Source organism: Eublepharis macularius, chromosome 14, assembly GCF_028583425.1.
Source record: "Eublepharis macularius isolate TG4126 chromosome 14, MPM_Emac_v1.0, whole genome shotgun sequence".
NCBI classification, from domain to species: Eukaryota; Metazoa; Chordata; class Lepidosauria; order Squamata; family Eublepharidae; genus Eublepharis; species Eublepharis macularius.
In genome coordinates this window covers 45,471,196-45,490,496 of record NC_072803.1, presented here as the reverse complement: position 1 = coordinate 45,490,496, position 19,301 = coordinate 45,471,196, and the positions used below count along the sequence as shown (strand labels likewise).

The following is a 19,301-nucleotide window of genomic DNA, read 5'->3' as shown; positions in this document are numbered from 1 at the left end:
AGAAAGCCCGCCTACGCCATCCAGAGGCACTTTACATGCAGCTGTGAGGGTGAGGGTGGTTTCTGAACAGCTTATCTGGTCCTGCTGCTATAATCCAATTCCTGGCTGTTTAAAGAAATTTAGCAAATGGCCTCAAACACATCTAAATCAGGCAAGATGTGCTCTCTCGCATGCTTTTTTTTTTTTTTTTTAGCAAACTGCTTCCATCCTGGACTGTTCAGTGCAATATCGGAATGAAAAATGACACCGCTTTGTCATCTGTTCCAATTGATATTGCACTCTTCGCAGTGACAGCTGAAAAGGCCCACAGGTGCCATATAAAGAGGTGACCATGTTGTCATATTTCATTTAGGCGTCCCTCTGCAAAGCCATAATTACCTAATTAGGTTGTTAATTAGGAGATTAGCATTTCGCTATATTGATAGAATGCTCTTTGCAGGCGGGAGTCGAGAAACGGATTTGTCTGCTCTAATTTATAAGTGCTGTGATTCTCTCCCCCCCCCATATTTATTTGCTTAAATTATCAATGGAAGATAACTGTGTTTTTCTGAGTAGTGGTTACTTCAGTGTAAGGTAAGCTGAGACTGTGGCAAATGAAAGTGGGGTATTTCTTAGCCCCTCAACTTAGTCAGTAAAACATTGCAGTCAGTATAGTTAGTTTGCTGTTCAACAAGACAATAAAAGTACTTCAGATATTTTCAAGAGGCCAAACAGGTACAAACTCTTTAAGATTGCACCATTTAGCTGATTTATTTAAAACTTTTTTATCTGTTAGAAAGGTACCCCTGGTTAATCAGGCAGGACATTTAAAAAAATTATTTTTCTGTAAATACTTACAAATACAGATGGCTAGCTCCATCTTACAAAAAGTATCCCTCTTCCTCTCTCACAGAAGAAAATGCCTCTTTGAAACCATTCGAAGAGGCATTCCTTATTCACTCTCACACAGGACGAGAATACGTCTTCCATGCTCTCACAAGAGAAAGTGTCTTCCAGGACTGTGGCCACTCTGATATGGCAAAGAAATTAGGCTTGTTTTAGTCATATGAAAAGCTCTGCAGCTTTAATTAGTTAAAAACTCTTGTAGCTGTTTAAGAATAGGTGTTTTTGACAAGTATCCACTTGCAAACATTTCATTCCATTTGATTTTATGCGGGCATTTTAAAAACCACAGTAAAACCATCATTTAAGTTCTCTCTCTCAAACAGGTATGGGGAGGGGCCCGTAGATCAGTCAGTACTCAAGCATCTGTTTTTCCATGAGGGCGGTCCCTGCCAGGGTCTCAGGAAGCAGTGCTGGGAGAAACACCTGTCTGAGAGCAAAGAGAGTCACTGCCATTTGGAGTGGGCAGCACTGGGCTGGAGGGACCCATCTTCTGATTCAGTATAAAGCAGCTTTGTGCATTAGTGACTGACAGCTCTCCTAAGTGAGTGCTCTGTCATTAGTTCAGGTTATTCCACTGGTGTTTGTTTCATCCTCTCTTTGGTCCCTCCAGTGTATGGGATTCCTGTCTGCTGTAGCTATTTGCATTCATATCTTTAAAACATTCATGAAGCTTGCCTGGGAGTTTTCCCAGCAGTTTAAAAGTAGGGGAAGGGAAGCTGCTTGCTGTATGAGTGAGAACACAGGTGATGAAAACACACTTTATTTCTTGTAAAGAAATGTAGCCTTACTGTCCAATGCTCCATGCATTGCTTAGAGGGATTCCAGGAGTTCCTTTTGGATTCATTTGTTTAGATTAGGGCAAGTGATTTCAATGGTAGGATACAATGCTTCTGCTCACCTATCACCCCGCGTGCTCTTAAAGCTTGCTTCTTGTTTTGCCTTTATTTCTTGGTAGTGTCTGTGCTCAAAGACTCCCCCTAGAGGTGAACAAGGTTTTCAGCGAGATCCCTGTCCATGATGACTGTGGTACCCTGAGTCAAGACTAGTGGGTTGAGTAACTTGGGTTTGCTCTAGCTCATCTAGTTCTTTACAGGGATACAACAGTGGTGGAGACTAAGTCTCCTCTCTCTCATTAAGGATCTAGCCTGTTCTTATTTGTTTTATTCATAATTATTTGGGTACTTTTATCCCACATGTGTTTCCTCAAGAAGCAGCTCTCCTTTCTACTTCTAGGAGCTGGAGGGAAGGAGAAGAGCAGATGGTAGCAGCTCTACCCTTGCTGACAGCCATCTCTTTTCCCAGGCCAGTGCTCACCTTATCAGCATAACCCTGTCTTCTTCATCTGCATAGCCCTGTTCTGGGTTTTGGTAATGCTAGAGTGTGTTGGAACATTGACATAACGCGACAGACTTCTAAACTTGGGTTTTTTTAAAAATTGCTTTATGAAATTGTTTCTAATTTTATGTTGTCAGCTATTCTGGAAGCCCATCGTAGAAGAAGCTGTCCATAAATCCTGAAAATAAAGTGAATGTTGGGAATGCTCATATTTTAGATTTATTTATTTCCTTATTTATTCCCCACCTTTCTCCCCGATGGAGACCCGAGCCGACTTACATCATTCTCCTCCATTTTATCCCCACAGCAACCCTGTGAGGTAGGTTAGGCTGAGAGTCTGTGATTGGCCCAAGTGACAGAGGGAAAATTTGAACCTGGCTCTCCCAGATCCTAGTCGAACACTCTAACCACTACACCGTGCTGGATCTCAAATTTTTTTAAAAAATTGAACCCTGGCGCTGTGCGATAAAATCTGATCCTATTACAAACATTCAGTGTCTGTCCTCCCCAAAAGGAGAGCTATATCGGAGCAGTGTTCCTGTGTATGCAGTTACTTCAGAGTAAAGCCCATTGAGCTCAGTGGGATTTCCATCTGAGTAAAAATGGTTCTCATATTCCAACAGATGCCTTCATCCATTTGGGGTGAATGTTATAGAACGTTCCTGTGTGATCAGAGTAATTATATTTGTGGGGTGGGGATGGTTGAAGATATCCTTCACTTATTTGTTTATAGCCTATGACTCAGGAGGGGAAAGAAGTTAACCCCCCCCCCCCAACTAACTCCTTTCTTATGCTCAGAGTCAGTCTTCACCCCAGAAGAGTCTATTTTCTTCTTGCAAATTAGGGGAGTTCAGGTGCTGAAAAAATTGCCCTGGAAAGTTGCTATGGAAAGATGGAGGCAAATTTATGTGGGAAAGCATGCGGTGTTTTGGCTTAAGGATGCTTTCTGATTTTAATCATCTGCTACAGTTACCTGGTCACTTGGCTCTGCTATGATTTTATATGTTGAGCTTTCTTTCTTTAAAAGGTTTATATACCATGCTTTTCAGAATCTGTTGGCCTGATTCATTTTATTTTTGTGATGGCCAAAAAGAACTAATCTGCACTATGTAATTGCAAATTCCAAAGGACATAGCCACAGCCATCTGTTGTTGCAACAACTGAGTCTTGTGGCCACTTAGAAACAAACAGCTTTTTTTGTGGCACAAGCTTTTGTGGACTTCATCTGATAACAGGCTCTGTCTCATGACAGTTAATGCTGCAGTAAATCTAGCAAATTTATGGTGCCACAAAAAGGATTCTCGTAGCAGCTTAAAAACATTTGGAGCTATTGAAGTGTAAACTTTCATAGCCCACAAGAATCCTTTATGGTCCACTGTATATAGATTTCTCTTTTTTGCATGCTACCCTCTAAGGAGGGGGTACAAACAGACATGCTGTTGTCCCATTTTTCTCCTGTTAACAACTCAGGCAGGTAAGGTAGGCTGAGAGAGAAGGAGAGGGCAGCTTGCCTAAAGTTATCTGATAAGCTTTGTGAGACTCAGCAAGAATTTGAACCCAGGTTTCCTCAACCTGAACTTTACTTTCTATGCCAGGCTAGTTTAGGATCAATACTTCATAAACAATGTCCCATCAATCCACGCAACAGCCCAGTCAGGGTTTTTTTATCCTCAGATTGCAGATTTGGAGTGGCATTGAGGCTGAGAGGAAGTCACTTGGCTGGGGTCAGTTGTGAGTTGATGGCTAAAGTAAGATTTAAACCAGGGACTTTGGGGCGCAGGTTCTTGGTCACTGTTCTGTGCTCTGTTGTTAGTTTTCTTCTCTCCCCTGTACAGCTCGCATTTGTTGTAACTGATTATTATTATTTAAAAGAGATCTTGCAGTCCACCATGGAAGCTGGTGAATGATAAAATATTGCTGCTGTTCCTCCTTCCTTCTGCATTTTTGAGATTGCGATAATGGTCTTGTGCTCATTCCACACACGTCTTTTAGAAGCAAGGTCTGTATGTGGAATATTGTAATTTCCCCCCTTAAAACATAATGGGGATCCATTCTTTACTAATAGCTCAGAAGGCACAGTGAGCTTAAGATTCTGTCTATACTCACACTGGGCTGCAGGCTGTAATTTGGAAAGGAATGAAAGGAAAATGGGGATTATTTTTCACATTCCCATATGCGCACAGCTTCAAAGCATGAGTTTGCTCACTTTTTAAAAAATAATCAGTTTGCTTTCCTTGTGTGTGTGTGCCTGCAGTTCCTGTATGATATCGTGCTCCAGGTCTTTTGATGATGCAGCCTTGATAAATACCATTTCCAAGAATTTTGTTTGCTGATGTGCCATTTTTTTTATTTCAAATATTCTGATCTCTGTATAAAATTGAAAAGTATTCTATGGTAAAGTTAGCATGATAACATTGCTGTGTAAGCCCATTCTAGTCCAGCATTCTGTTTCCAGCAGTGGGCAGTCAGATACCTTTGGGAATCTCCCAAGCAGGACAGAGTAGTTGATGGCTAACCCCTGCTGTTGGTCCCCAGTGTCTGGTAATTGTAGAAGCAGAAGAACAGCCATACTGAATCAGACCCAACGCCCATCTGCTTCAGCATCCTGTTTCCCACAGTGACTAACCAGGTGCCTTGGAAGGCCTACAGGGCAGGATTGCCAGGTCCCCTGGCAGCCAAGCCAGGGGACTGGTAGATGGTGGGTACTTACCCGGCATGCTCCCACATTGCCAGAAAATGGCACCATTTCTGGCATGATGGAGAAGTGATGGTCATGCCAGGAGCTGATTCTCTAAAACTTGGCCCAAAACTTAGTGATTGGGGCTGATTTTTAAAGAATCGCTTCCCCCTGCACAACCCAGCGCTTTCATGTTGCACCAGAAATTACGTCATTTTCCAGTGCAATGAGTAGGCCTGCCTCCAGCCTTTCCAGGTACCTTTTTCACCTGCCGGCCAAGTGAGCAGCAGCAGGGGACAGAGGCTGGTGGAGGCTGACACTTCCCACTATACCAGACTGGCCAAAGCCTCCCTTGTTATGCTCCAATAACTGGCATTCCTAGATGCATTGTTTCTGAGCATGGAGATTCTATTTAGTCAGTCAAGGCAAATAGCCATTAATTAACCTCACCATGAGTCTGTCTGTCTTCCTTTTAAATCCAGTTGAGCAGTCCATGACAAGAAGTTCCACAAGTTAATTATGTGTTGTTTGAAGAAGTGCTTGGTTTCTTCTACACCAGTTTGATGTACTGGTTAAAAGCATGGGATTCTAATCTGGAGAACCAGGGTTACTTCCTCACTCCTCCACTTGAAACTAGCTGGGTGATCTTGGGTCAGTCACAGCTCCTAGCTCTCTCAGCCCCACCCACCTCACAGGGCATTTTGTTGTGGGGATAATAATAACATACTTTATAACCGCTCTGAGTGGGTGTTAAGTCATCCTGAAGGGCGGTATATAAATTGAGTGTTATTATTATTATTATATTATTCTGCTTTGCATCTGCTGCCCATCAATTTCACTGGATTCCCCTGAGTTTTACTGTTATGGAGGAAGAAGAAAAAGTTTCCTCTGTCCACTTTCTCCATGCCATGCATCGTTTTATAAATATCTATTTTGTTCTCGCTACCCTTTTGTAGTGTTTTGTTTTGTCTAAAGTGAAAAGCCCCAGATTCTTCCGCCTTCTCTCATAGAAAAGGTGTTCCATCCTTTTGATCATTTCAGTTGGTCTTTTCTGCATCTTTTCCAGCTCTTTGAAATCTTATGTATTTATCTAGTAGGTTTTTATTCCTCCCTTCCTCCGTATAGACCAGGTTCTTCATTTTTGAGATGGGATAACCGGAACTGTATACCACATTCCAAATGCGGTCACACCATTGATTTATACAATAGTATTATGGTACTTACTTTTATTTTCAGCCAATTTCTAATTATCCCTAGCATAAAATTTGTGCCTTTGTTTCTGCCTCACAGTAAGTTGACATTTTCCTTGAATTATCCACGAGCACCAGAAGATCTCTTTGCTGCCCATTCAGAGACCATCAGGTTCAGGTTAGGGGTTTTTGCCCCAGGGAGCGTCATTCTATACTTGCATTAAACTTCAAGCTGTTCTGCCCTCTCCCAGTTTGAAGAGATCTTCACAATCCACTTTGGATTGCACCATCCTAAATAATTTGATGTCATCCACAAACTTGGTGATTCCTTATCCCCTTGCCTGTTCTGTAGCTAAAGGAGAGTCAGTTGCTTGTGTAAACTCAATGAGGCCTGAGCTGTTTTAGTATCCAGAACGTAAACTGTTTGAAGTCGGGGTTCAGCGTGGAAAGACTGGGGAAAAATAAATAAATAAAATGCTTGCATCTGCTGTTACATGTTGTTAACTCCCTTAGCAGACGTTAAATCATTTCAAGTACAATAATAGTGTGGGAGGTAAATTAACTAACCATTAACAATCTTATAAATACACAATTAACATGCCAGCATTTATATGACACATTGATGGGGCAGCAGTAATTTTTGATTGGGAGTTCGCAGGCCTTTGAGGTACTCCAGGCTGTTACTTATGGAAGCAAGTTTCTCGCTACTTGTGATGTTGAGTGGCTTCCTTCCTTTCCATCTTCCGCTCCGTTGTAGAGTAGCCTCTGTGGGCAGCCTGTAGTGTAGTGACGGAGCACCCACATTGCCTACACAGATCCCCAGTTTGATCCCAAGCATGTTCAATTAAACTCAGGCAGCAGTTGTTGGGCAAGACCTTTCTCTGCCTGAGGCTCTGGAGAACTGCTGCCAATCAGAGCAGCCAGCACTAAGACAGATGGCCCGATGATCTGACTCAGTATTAGGCAGCTTCCCGTGTTCATGTGCTTCCATGTGACAATATGCTCCAGTTGTGTTGATGTTCCCCTTAGAGGCTGAAGGGGTTGTGCCAAGGAGGTCTGAGACATCAGGAAGACTCTGTTCTCCTGAAAATTATTTGGGTTTGCTTCCCCAGAAGGTTTTAAGAGGGGAGGCAGATTGGGGGCAGGGACAGCGTCAGCATGCTGTGAATGAAGCAGCAGCCCCGACTCAGGGATCCTGGTGGGGCCCACTGATGCTGACTCGCACACATCTCCTGACACTCACATTCACACTCTTCCCCTGCCTGCTTGTAGTGCTTTGTCACCCATAATCTCAGTGCCTAGTGCGGCTAGGGAAGGGCGTGTGGGTGATGCGCACAGCAGAGGTGCTCCTGATGGCCATGACAGTGGTGCTCCCAGATGCACCAATTGCCCAGCACTATCAGGGAAAGAGCATGCAGGCAATGTGGGCTGCAGTGAGTGCAGGCATGGTACAGCTTATGAACAGGCAGGGGAAGGACATACAGGCACATGAGGGGACACAGGGGGGGGGCTCGTAGTAGATATAGTTGACCCCTGACCTCTCTCTGCCCAAGGCTCCCCCAAACCTGAAATCAGCCCTGGTTGAGGGGATTGCCTAGTGCTCTCTAGTGGGGTGGGATTTGAACCTGGGACTTTCTAGATTCCCACCAATTCTCTGCCACTGTGCTGTATCATCTCTCCAAAAGATAGGCGAAGAGGGGGGGAAAACACACGCTCTTTAATGGTGAGGTTTTCCAGTCTGTGTATTTTTGTCTACCTGATTGGTTAATCAATTGGTGAAAAGACATCCTCTGTAGAAAGAAAACAAGTTGTTAATTGGCTGACAGCCTTCATTCCAGCCAGTGTGTTGACTGTGTTTCAATATGAGGAGAGAGAGTGAGGTGAGATCTGAGAGGGAGCCCATCAGTCTGTAAAAATCCAATCCGGCATTTATACCCGGGCAGCTTTGCCGTCTGTGTCTGTAGAGCAGGTTTGTCACCCTTGAAATAAGGTGCTTTCAGTAGCTTTCATCCACTTAATACAAATATTCATGATGCCTCGCTGCTGAGTCGGGCCCTAGCAGGGGTTCGCCAGGCAGTTGGGTCTCAAGGGGATTTAGGCGTATTTAGAGGGAAATGGTGTGTGGCTTTGCAGTTCCTGAGACAAGCCTGCTTGCTGCTTGCCTTTTCTTTTCCCCTTCTCCGTGGCTTTCATTTTTACAGCATGGCTCAATTCATAAGCTGCTTGCTATTTCTTTTGTAGAGTAAGCATCTTAACCCATCCTGTTTCTGTGCCCTTTTGTGGTTTTGTTGGGGAGGGTGTAGAAATGGAGAACAAGACCGTGTTATAAACATGTGTGAATGGGCATATGAATAGTCATGGGTGTATGAAACTGCCTTTAACTAAGCCAGTCCATTAGCCCCTCTAGCCCTGACTGGCAGTGGCTTTGCAGGGTCTCAATAGAGAAAGGCCTTTTCCCAGTACCCAGTATCCTTTTAGACATGCTAGGGATTGAATCTGGGACGTTCTACCTGCAAAGCAGTTTTAGCTGATTCACCTGTATGATTCCCCATGTATCCTGTGGAACCCTAGGCCTGGCTTCTACTGACACCATTCATTTCTCTAGCATAATATTTTCTCCTCTGATGGCTAGTGGCTCCCTAGAGACTCAGCCTGATAAAACTTGTTCTCCATGTTTTTAACAGAAGATGCTAGGGAGTGAACCTGGGACTGTCTGCTTGCAAATCACGTGTTCTGTCACTGAGCCACCCATTCACCCCTTACAAATGCTATTCTTTGGCTCAGCTTCCCCCAGTATCTGCTACCAGAGACCCTTTCAGAGGAGGTTCCAGCCTGGGACTTTCTACACGTAAAGCAGGGGCTCTGCCATGGTGGCTTTCTTCCCAGGCAATCCAAGTTTGCATCAAGAAAAAGTTAAATTCCATGGGCTGTGTGCAAATGGAAGCGTTGAGCATAATTTGTACCATTTTATTATTTTGAATAATTTTGCTTTATAATAACATTTAATTTATATACCACCCTTCAGGACAACTTAATGCCCACTCAGAGCGGTTTACAAAGTATGTCATTATTATCCCCACAACAAACACCCTGTGCGGTGGGTGGGGCTGAGAGCGCTCCAGAGAGCTGTGACTCGCCCAAGGTCACCCAGCTGGCTTCAAGCGGAGGAGTGGGGAATCAAACGCGGCTCTCCAGATTAGAGTCCCATGCTCTTAACCACTACACCAAACTGGCTCTCTTGTTTTCACTAGTTTTGTGGCAAGATGCAAAACCAACTAGTTTTGGTTTCACTCGTTGTGGCAAGATGCCGAGAGCTTTGCAGAACACTGGAACCCCTCACCTTCTTCTGCCACCCCTCTGGCTCCTGATACTTCCGGGTTTTGTTTTAAAATAAAAACATTTCTGCTAACTCCTTGTTTTATCTTTGATATGACTCAGCCGTTCCTGGTGATGTGTTGCTGATTTTACTTAGGGCTGTTGATTTTGCTGGGGTTTTTATACTTTCGTGCTGTTGCTTTGAAATTCAAACATGGTATTTTGCATTTTATATCCATAGCCCATTATAAGCCTCCCCAGACACTGTTTTAGTAGAAGGGCAATTTCTCAAATCAGTAAATAAAAGCAAAGTAACCAAAGGGTGTGATCACATGTATATGTCTTGAGTAGCTGTTCCTAACCATCTCTCAGCATCTCATTTTATGTCCATGTTTCTCTCCGCACCCGCAACAGACACACACTGAATTAATACTGAAACATCCAACTTGGCTTAATCTTTTGAAGCTTCTTGGTCTAGGTGTGTTCTACAGATATTAAAACACTGAAATTCAAATTGTGTGCATGTGTGACAAATGGTCCTGGGTGATGCTAGTTGTCTGGCATTAAACATCGCAACAAAGAGGAAGAGTTACAGCCCAAATACTCTGATGTAAAGAAAAACACTGTCCGACAAGGGGCCTGGCTTGCTGTTGCCCAGTTTGCTGCTACTTTCTCAAGAACGTGTCTGTAACTTCTTTCGTGTGAATACAGGTGTCAGGTCCTACAGTTGTATCATCCATGGGCTTCTTTCAAATTCCAGACCATTTCTGGAATGAGGAATTTCTCCTACAAGAAACAGAGATATTACTGGGCTGAGTAATAATATTATACTTACCAAAGTATAACAATATGGGTGATCTTTTTATGATTGTTGGTTTGGAAAGGTGACATTGTATGACTTGCATATGGAGAAGAGACTGATAAGTTATACATTCTAACGATTTGGGTTGAAATATTTGAACTGAGAGTAAAAAGTGTAAGCAGTTAGATAGTTACAGTGGTGTTTTTCTTTACATCATGGCATTAAACATCAGCAAATGGCGTGCCCTGAGACAGCAGCCTTGCCATCCCTTCTTACATTCAAGCACTTATAGCCCAGTGAAAGAAACTGGATTTTTGTGATGAGTGGATACTCATGCAGGCTCAAGGAAAGGAAACGGCTTTAATCTTAGCACCTTCATTCCCTGATCTAATTAGCACCAAGGGCCCAGGGATCGCTTTCCTCCTCCCGAGGAGTCCTTGGTGAATAAAGGAATACTGCTGAGCGTGTCGGTGCTTTAGCTGGCGCTTTCTTTCTCTTTCCTCTTTTTATGGTTTCTGTGCCAGCTTCGCAGCAATAAGTCATGGAGGTGGAAGCAGATGGTGTGAACAGTGCAGCTTAGGAAGATAATCGTTGGTGGGGTGGGAGAGAACGGATATTGCTGGGAGGAGGCCTGGAAAAGGAGTGCAGGTGCTAGACTAGCAAGGAGGGGGGGAGATCCGGGGGGGTTCCAATAATTCTCCCCCTTCCCCAGATGTGTCTTGACATTTTGTGAAGCTGGGTGAATAGCAACTTGCCCAGAGCCATCTGTCCAGTGCTAGGCTTGGTTCAGACATGCAGCTAAATGTGGTGGTGGAATGCTGAGCTGAAAGGACTGTACCACTGAAAAAAGGGGGGTAGACCTTACAATTTTAGTGTTCTGCTATATTTAAAAAATCTCTTAAGTAGAAAACTAACAATACAGGAAGCAGGCTAGCTAAAGATTCTTGTGGATCGAAAACTGGCTAATTAATAGGAAACAGAGAGTGAGCATAAACGGGCACTTCTCACAGTGGAGGGTGGTGAGCAGTGGGGTGCCACAGGGGTCGGTATTGGGTCCAATGCTTTTTAACTTGTTTATTAATGATTTGGAATTGGGATTAAGCAGTGAAGTGGCTAAATTTGCAGATGACACGAAATTGTTCAGGGTGGTGAAAGCCAGAGAGGATTGTGAGGCACTCCAAAGGGATCTGTCAAGGCTAGAAGAGTGGGCATCCATGTGGCAAATGAGGTTCAATGTAGCCAAGTGCAAAGTAATGCACATTGGAACCAAAAATCCAAAATATAAATACAAGTTGATGGGGTCTGAACTGGCGGAGACTGACCAAGAGAGAGATCTTGGAGTCATGATAGATAACTCACTAAAAACGTCAGCACAGTGTGCGACTGCCATAAAAAAAGCTAATGCTATGCTAGGGGTTATTAGGAAAGGGATTGAAAACAAATCAGCTGGTATCATAATGCCTCTGTATAAATCGATGGTGAGGCCTCATTTGGAGTACTGTGTACAGTTCTGGTCGCCACACCTTAAAAAAGATATCATAGCACTGGAAAAAGTACAGAGAAGGGCAACTAAAATGATTAAAGGGTTGGAACACTTTCCCTACGAGGAAAGATTGAGGCGCTTGGGGCTCTTTAGCCTGGAGAAAAGACGACTGAGGGGAGACATGATAGAGGTTTACAAGATAATGCACGGGTTAGAGAAGGTCGAGAAAGATGTGTTTTTCTCCCTTTCTCACAATACAAGAACTCGTGGGCACTCTATGAAATTATTGAGCAGTCGGGTTAGAACAGATAGAAGAAAATACTACTTTACACAAAGGGTGATAAACACATGGAATTCGTTGCCACAGGAGGTGGTGGCAGCTACAAGCATTGCCAGCTTCAAGAGGGGACTGGACAAATATATGGAGCAGAGGTCCATCAGTGGCTATTAGCCACAGGAGATAGATGGTATTCTCTTTGTGGGGAGGTGGTGCTCTGTTGTCTTGGTGCTGGAAGGAAGGCAGTGGGAGGGCTTCTGGTGTCCTGGCCTCACTGACAGTCCTTTAGATGGCACTGGATTTCTAGCCACTGTGTGTGACAGAATGTTGGACTGGATGGGCCACTGGCCTGATCCAACATGGCTTTGCTTATGTTCTTATGTTCTTATGTTCTTTCCCCAGTGTGCTAGTTTGTTAGTCTGTGTGATTGTATGCATGCAGTGGTATGGGTTTTCTGGGAACATTTCAGTTGGAGGATAGTCTTTTTCTAATTTAAATAAATAATTTAAATATTTAATGTTAGCAAAAGAAAGCAAATGCATTATGTACAAATGCTGGAATTTTCCCATGCTTCATTCCCCACGTTTAGCTGATATGACATCATTGATTTGCAGCACAACAGCCCTGACTATTATGATAGACTATATTTACATATGTGGGAGGAAAATTTTCCAGGATTTTCTCAGATTTGGAAAATTTGATGCCCCAGATCACTGTTTACATAGGAGAGAATTAAAAGCTTGCATTCCCCACCTGCAATGTAGAGTGGTATAGTCCATTTTATTTCAGCCTCCTACATGTGCATACAACTGGATTTAGACCTTCATTTTTAGGCCTAGTTTTCACAGACAGCAGCAGATAAACTGGATTCTGTACTGTACTGCTTCAGATTGTAGGCTCATGATGTAGCACTTCTGTGTGCAAAAAAAAAATCCCTGCACATGGAAAACTAGCATGTCAGGGAAGAGGCTAGCTTTGAACCACTTCCCCAGAAGGCGAGTTTTCTTTGTGCAGGATGGGATGGGAGTCCACTTAGCTCGGTATTGTCTACTCTGATGTGCAAATCCTGTACTTCACCATCAAACTGTAGTCTTTCCCCAAACCTCAAAATCTTGTTTGTTTTAGTTTGTTCTGTTCCTGAGAATCTTTAGGTGGAGATTCCATTCTGGGTCCCTCTGTATTTAAAGGAGGTGCTCTGCCCTACAGACGCACAGTGTGGCGTGAAAAGCTGTATTCATGTAGCAGCATCCAATCTTGTGAGCAGTCTGAAATGATAAAGTGCAGACTGGGTTTGCCCAAGAGTACTTCTCCAGGATCCTATGCAGAAAAAGTCTGCTACCTAATATCCTTTAAGTGGAAGCCAGGCATTGAACCTGGGAGCTCTGCCATAGTCCCTCCCCAGTTGTCAATGCTCAGCATTTTTATTTTTTATTTTACTTCCATTTATGCCCCACTTTTATCCCCAATGGGGACCCAAAGAGGCTCACAGCAGTCTCCTCCATTTTGTCCTCATAACAACCTTGTGAGGTAGCTTAGGCTGAGAGTGTGTGACTGGCCCTAGGTCACCCAGCAGGATTCCATGGCAGAGTGGGGAATCGAACCTCCGTCACTCTAGCCACTACACTACACGGCATGTGCTCTGTACATGCAAAATATTAACAACTTGGGTTTTTTTTCTTTAGAGCCCACCTCAGGTCCTGAATAAATAACAGAAGTTGAGCATAAAATGAGATGTGTGTGTGTTTGCAGTCTTATGGCTGGTTCATAAAAACGAAACAAAAACTGTAGAGCAAAGAGGATTCCTCCCTCTGTTTAAATCAGTAACTTCTTCCACTAATACTAATACTTGACAGGTACCCAAATACAAAATACACACATGGTATGTTAGTTGAAACAATCGCATGCACAAATGCATGCCCAATTTGTCCTTTCTTTCAGCTTCTATCTGGCTCATAGGCAGCACACAGTGTTTTACAGGGATCCAGGACATGTGAACCCTTCTTGGAAGGTGTACTGTGCATCTGTTTTAATTATTAAAATTTTAAATGGTTATATTTATCCTCTTTTTAAGTCATAATTTACCTTTTTATTTCTATCTTTAATATAAAGTAGTACTTACGAAGAAGAAAAGTGTACACTTAATAAACATTGCAATATTGTTTTCAGCGCAATGTTAGAACATGATTAAAAAGTTAATTAAGAATTATGAAGGCCAACATTAAATCACCATTTAGACACTACTATAAGATATTTAATATTTGTTAATATACTGTTAATAATACTGCTGATAAGACACAGGATGTTATAAGGCACTTTAGAGACACAGCTCAGACAATGGTAAGAGACTGTTAAGATGTTGTTAAAGACTTTCAAAATAACCATCAATAATATTGCTAAGAATACTGTTCAACTGTGCATGTATTTTGTATTCACCCTGTTGAAATGGTCTGTCCAGTCTAGCACTCTGTCTCCCCTAGCCTAGAACCACCAGCAAGCCATGAAGGTGATAGCTGTGAGAGTTAAATGGAACCTTCATGTTCAGAATAGTTTATTTCTGATTACCAGATAGTAGGTTAGATCCAGATTAAATTGTTCACTAATAGAAGGCAACTTTTTCAGTTGGACAGAATATTTCTGCTTTTCCCTCACCTAAAGCAACATCTCCAGTGATCTCTCTGAAATGCTGCTCTTGGGAGACAGACAACCTTTAAGAATAGCATGAGGGGCAAATTGGGGGGCTGCAGTAAGAAGAGGGAGTTGGCAAAAATTGCATGTTCCAATCAGTTAGCGGACAGTTCAGTCTGAATCCAACCCACTGTGTGTGTGTGTGGGGTGGGCATTAGTTGACCTCCAAGAAGATATGCAGACAAATTTCTTGATTTTCTTTCAAATGTCCTATGTGTTATTCCGTCATTTTTAGGCAAGTGTTAAACTCAGCATGGGCCAGCAAAGATAGTAGGAGAAGGTGGAAGGATTCCCCAACAGGATGGCCTTCTTGGACAACCCAACCATTATCTTGGCTCACATCCGACAGTCACATGTGACCAGCGATGACACGGGGATGTGCGAAATGGTCCTAATTGACCACGACGTCGACTTGGAGAAATTCCATCCCACTTCAGCCAATGGGGACAGTGGCTCAGAAACACAGGGCAGCAACAGCGAGTCTCAGGGTTACATATACTCCCAATCGGTCGACATTACCTCAAGCTGGGACTTTGGCATCAGAAGGCGGTCGAACACAGGTGAGTTTGTCATGGGATTATGTCAGGAACGTTGGAGCTCAACCCTCAGTCTAGGGCGCAACTTGGGACTGGGTACGTTGAGAGTGTAGAATTCAAGTGGAGTGTGCGATATCAGGCAGTTTGCAGCATCTAAATTAGCATTGAGGAAAGTCATAAAGGAGGGTGAAGCAACCAAGTACTGCTTGAATGAAAGATTTCAGAAGGTACATGGAAAATTTCTTGAACCAAGCGAATGTCCTGTATCCCATTGTGTTCTGGGTTGTTATGTTTTTCTTCTGGCAGGGGGTGGGGGAGGAATCTCATATCAATGATAAAATATATCTTACAGAAATCTAACAATACGTGTGTTTCAAATGAGCATCCTACAGAAAGCACATGTGTATATAATCTATACTCAACTTCCTGAAACGTCTAAAAATATTGGTTTGGATCCAGTGAACTGCGAAGGGAGTGAATTCAATGGTGAATCCATTCCACTGCAATTTTTTGCACTCCTCAAAAGCTCTTCCTTGGGGGAAGGTAGATACTAGGAAATGCCACGGGTGAGGGGAGGCAGTACAAAGCAGGAAACTTCAGGACTCGCATACACAAACTCTTGTTACATACCTCACCTAAGTGATGGTGCAGATGATTTATGATGGATTCCCCTTTTGTACTGCAGAGGCCCCTCCCCACTGCAGCCCACACTGTTCCCAATGGTTCCTCAACTCCAGGAGTAGCTTCTCAGCCTCAGCAAGCTGTAGACACCTTAGAAGAGAGTTTAGGGAAGACCCTCTGTAACTTGCAATTCATCCCTGTTATCATATTTAAACCTTTTACTCTCGTTAACATGTATAGAGGCTCCCATCTTGTTGTGTTTGGTTAGTAGTAGAGAAATCTCTCTTTCACCTTCTCTCCCCCCCCCCCCCCGCCCCCATTCTGGTCTGGACAGTGATTTACTGCAGGGCTGTCCATCATATGCACACATGATTCCCCCCCTCCCTCGATTACAGGTTTAAAATCTTAAGTCTTCATAGTCGGTAAAAGATGGGAGGGGACCCTGATTCTGTTTTCTTATCAGTAATACAGACAGCTAAATTTCTACATTTTGGAAGTAGTACAACACCACCTAGAGCTCAGAATTAAATTCTGCTGAAATAAGCAACCTCGCCTAGTTATGAACAGAAACAAGTATTTTAGGAAAACAAAATAATCCTAAACTGTCATTGCAGCTGTTTGGGGAAGGGGGGAATTTAGCTTCCCCCTTGCCCCCCCCCCCAAGTTTAGCACAACTAAGCACAAAGACAAAAGTCTGTTGACAGGTCTCCATGAATAAGGCTGGGGCTTGCTTATGTGACCCCCCCCCCTTGCAACAGAGTAATTGTTCCTCTGTGTGTAGCAAACCATAGTTTACTATTGAATCCAGGCTGGCTGGCTGTGGCGTGCATTGGCTTGGGAAATCCGGATTCCAACCTCAGTTGGTAGTCGGCATCCTTGTTTCAGGTTAAGCCCAAATCGTATTTGGCCATTTCAGGTGCAGTGCAAACATCAAAGTAACTAACTGTCTCATGACAGGAGAGCAGTGGTGGAATTGCCCAAGCGTGCCCCACAGTCCTCGGCTCATCCATGTAGTAGAAATGTCTTAACCCAATCTGTACCTTAGAGTGATACAGCTTGAACTTGGTTATTCCTACAGCACAAAGCTATGGTAGCTGTAACAAAGGCGCTCTATTGTGCACTCAGTTCCCTTCACTCAAAATGCAAAAGTAATTGTAATAGCATGGTGTTTTAGAGTACCCTTGTCAGACCAGAGAGCCAGCTTACAAAATAAGGTCTCACTTTTTCCCCCTGCACGTGTCCACATTTTCCCCTTTCTCTGTAGGATGCACAGATGCATAGATCAGACCACAGGATTCCTGTATCCTTTAACAGTTGGGGAATTCAATAGGTGCAGCTTGCCATGCAGGGATGAGAAAGAGGCGCACCTCCTGAACCCACCTCTGTTGTGCTGCTGTTAGAGGCACATGAGTCCCACTGGCTGCCTTTGCATCCAGTCATTCTCTCCCTCCTGTTATAGATCCTAAAAAATGGAGAGCCTGTTTCTAAATTATATTTATTCAAAGGCAAGTGTTTCTGATTTCAGTGGGTCTTACGGAGCAATCTTAAACAGAGTTACACCATTCTAATCCCATTGAAATCAATGGGCTTAGACTGGAGTAACTCTGCTTGGGATTGCACTGTCAGGTTCTTAGCATGTGTGCTTAGGATCTAGCTTCAGATGGCTTAGTTGGTCGATAAGTCTCTCTATCATTTATACACAAAATATATTTCATTTCCCACGGCCATTTCATTCTCTTCTTCCCTTTATTCATCATTGCTGCCATGCCAGTTTCTAGCAGCCTATGTCTTTTGAGGCAGTCTTCCTTACCAGGTTATTAAATTGACATTTTTTTCGTCTCCCAAAATAAATCTGACATTAAAACATAGGGAGAATTTAAGGAGCCAGAGGAGATTGAGCCGTTCTGATGCCAATATTTCACCTATGTGAGCGTGTCTTGTTTGGGGATGTAGAGTCGAAAGATATGTAAAAAGAAAATGCTATTCATTTTTTAAGATTTGACTAATGTTTGTGAAGATACAAATCATTTATTTTTACTACCTATAAACTGTTTCGGCACACCGAAGAAAAAGCGATGCTAATTTATATAGCGTTGACATTTTATAATTTTCATGATTTTTTTAGATAAAGGATTTTATATTTAAAACTTTAATAGTCTAGTCTGAGTTCATTTATCTTTAATTTTTGAAACGGGGAGAGTAATTCATAACAGTAATTTTATTCCTGTAATGTAATATTCACTTCAGTTCATTTGTGCATTAAAATTCCTTCAAGACCGTTATTAATGATTTATATAATGAAATGTCATATTAATCACAGAAGTTTTCACATTTTATTATTCTCTTCCATGTTAATACTATCTTTATGATCTCTATTAATGTTTTATATCCTCTAATTTCAATTATAAATCAAGAACATTTTCATGTTTTTGTTGGTATTTGCTTTTCAGGGGTGCCACCTTTAAAATTTTATGACTCTTCCCCCCCCCCTTACATGTGCTGTGTAAAACATCTTTATTCATAGAAAGGTAGTTAATTATGTCTTTGTTTATAGTAAACTTTCATTGACAAACTTATCGTTATAATATTTCTTTTCAAGCTCAGAGACTAGAACGGCTACGGAAAGAGAGGCAGAATCAGATAAAATGCAAGAATGTGCAGTGGAAAGAGAAAAACACATCTTATTCAGGTGAAAAAAAAAAGAATTGCTGTTCTTAATGATTTGCCAGCCTTTAACTTTGTAATGGTTGTTTCATTTACAAAATCAATGGTTTGTAAAATTTAATGTAAAAAAGAAAAAAAAACACCCACAATTGCTGCCATCACACAGAGCAGATAAAATAGCAAAAAAAATCAAATTCCTGGGCATTTCATCAAATTTCTTTTATATTGTGGTCCAGGAAACATTGAGGAAGCTTATCAGGGGTTTCCTTATGAGAAGATCAAGAACGGTGGCCAAGCTTCCCCAAAGGGCAGTTCACCAGTTTCTGTGTATCATCTCCCAGGATACAGGCTTGAAGGGCAGTGAGTGCTCTCTAAATTCAGACAGGCCATTTCATACTAGCGCCGAACCATGATCAGGCTTGCATATCCTTCTCTTCTGCCTTCTATTGTCTCCTCACCCACTGTCCTTCCCCCTCTTTCTCCCAAAGTTCAACACTGTGTGTGATTCCAGCAAGTAACACCCCACCAATTTGCCTTGTGCCTGGTAGGAACTGGGTGTGCCCACCCTCCTGAAATGCGGGTTGGAGTACTGCAAGACCCAGCAGCTTTATGGTGGACACAGAGAGGTTCTTCAGCAGTTAAGCTTAAGTTGAGTCACCTCCTGCCCTTCTCTCTCTGCCCCCTACCTGCAGAGATGAGGCAGCTGGCAGCTCAAGACAGGGCATTTTCAGTGGTGACACCTTGTCTGTGGAATGCCTTATCCCTTGAGGCTCACCTGGTGCCTACTTTATTGCCTTTTAGGAACCAAACCGAAAGACTCCCCCACCACCA

The 19,301-nt window shown here is 42.8% G+C and overlaps 1 protein-coding gene across 2 annotated transcripts in view; it reads left to right on the top strand.

Moving 5' to 3' along the window:
* The window catches only part of MAPKAP1 (MAPK associated protein 1), a 186,789-nt gene that overhangs the window by 17,502 nt on the left and 149,986 nt on the right, over positions 1-19,301 (top strand). For both annotated transcript variants that reach the window (XM_054997531.1, XM_054997529.1), the window contains exons 2-3: positions 14,885-15,209; positions 18,406-18,495. In XM_054997531.1, the coding sequence (XP_054853506.1) occupies positions 14,951-15,209; positions 18,406-18,495 (349 nt within the window). In that variant the 5' untranslated portion in view covers positions 14,885-14,950. The remainder of the gene's footprint in view (positions 1-14,884; positions 15,210-18,405; positions 18,496-19,301) is intronic.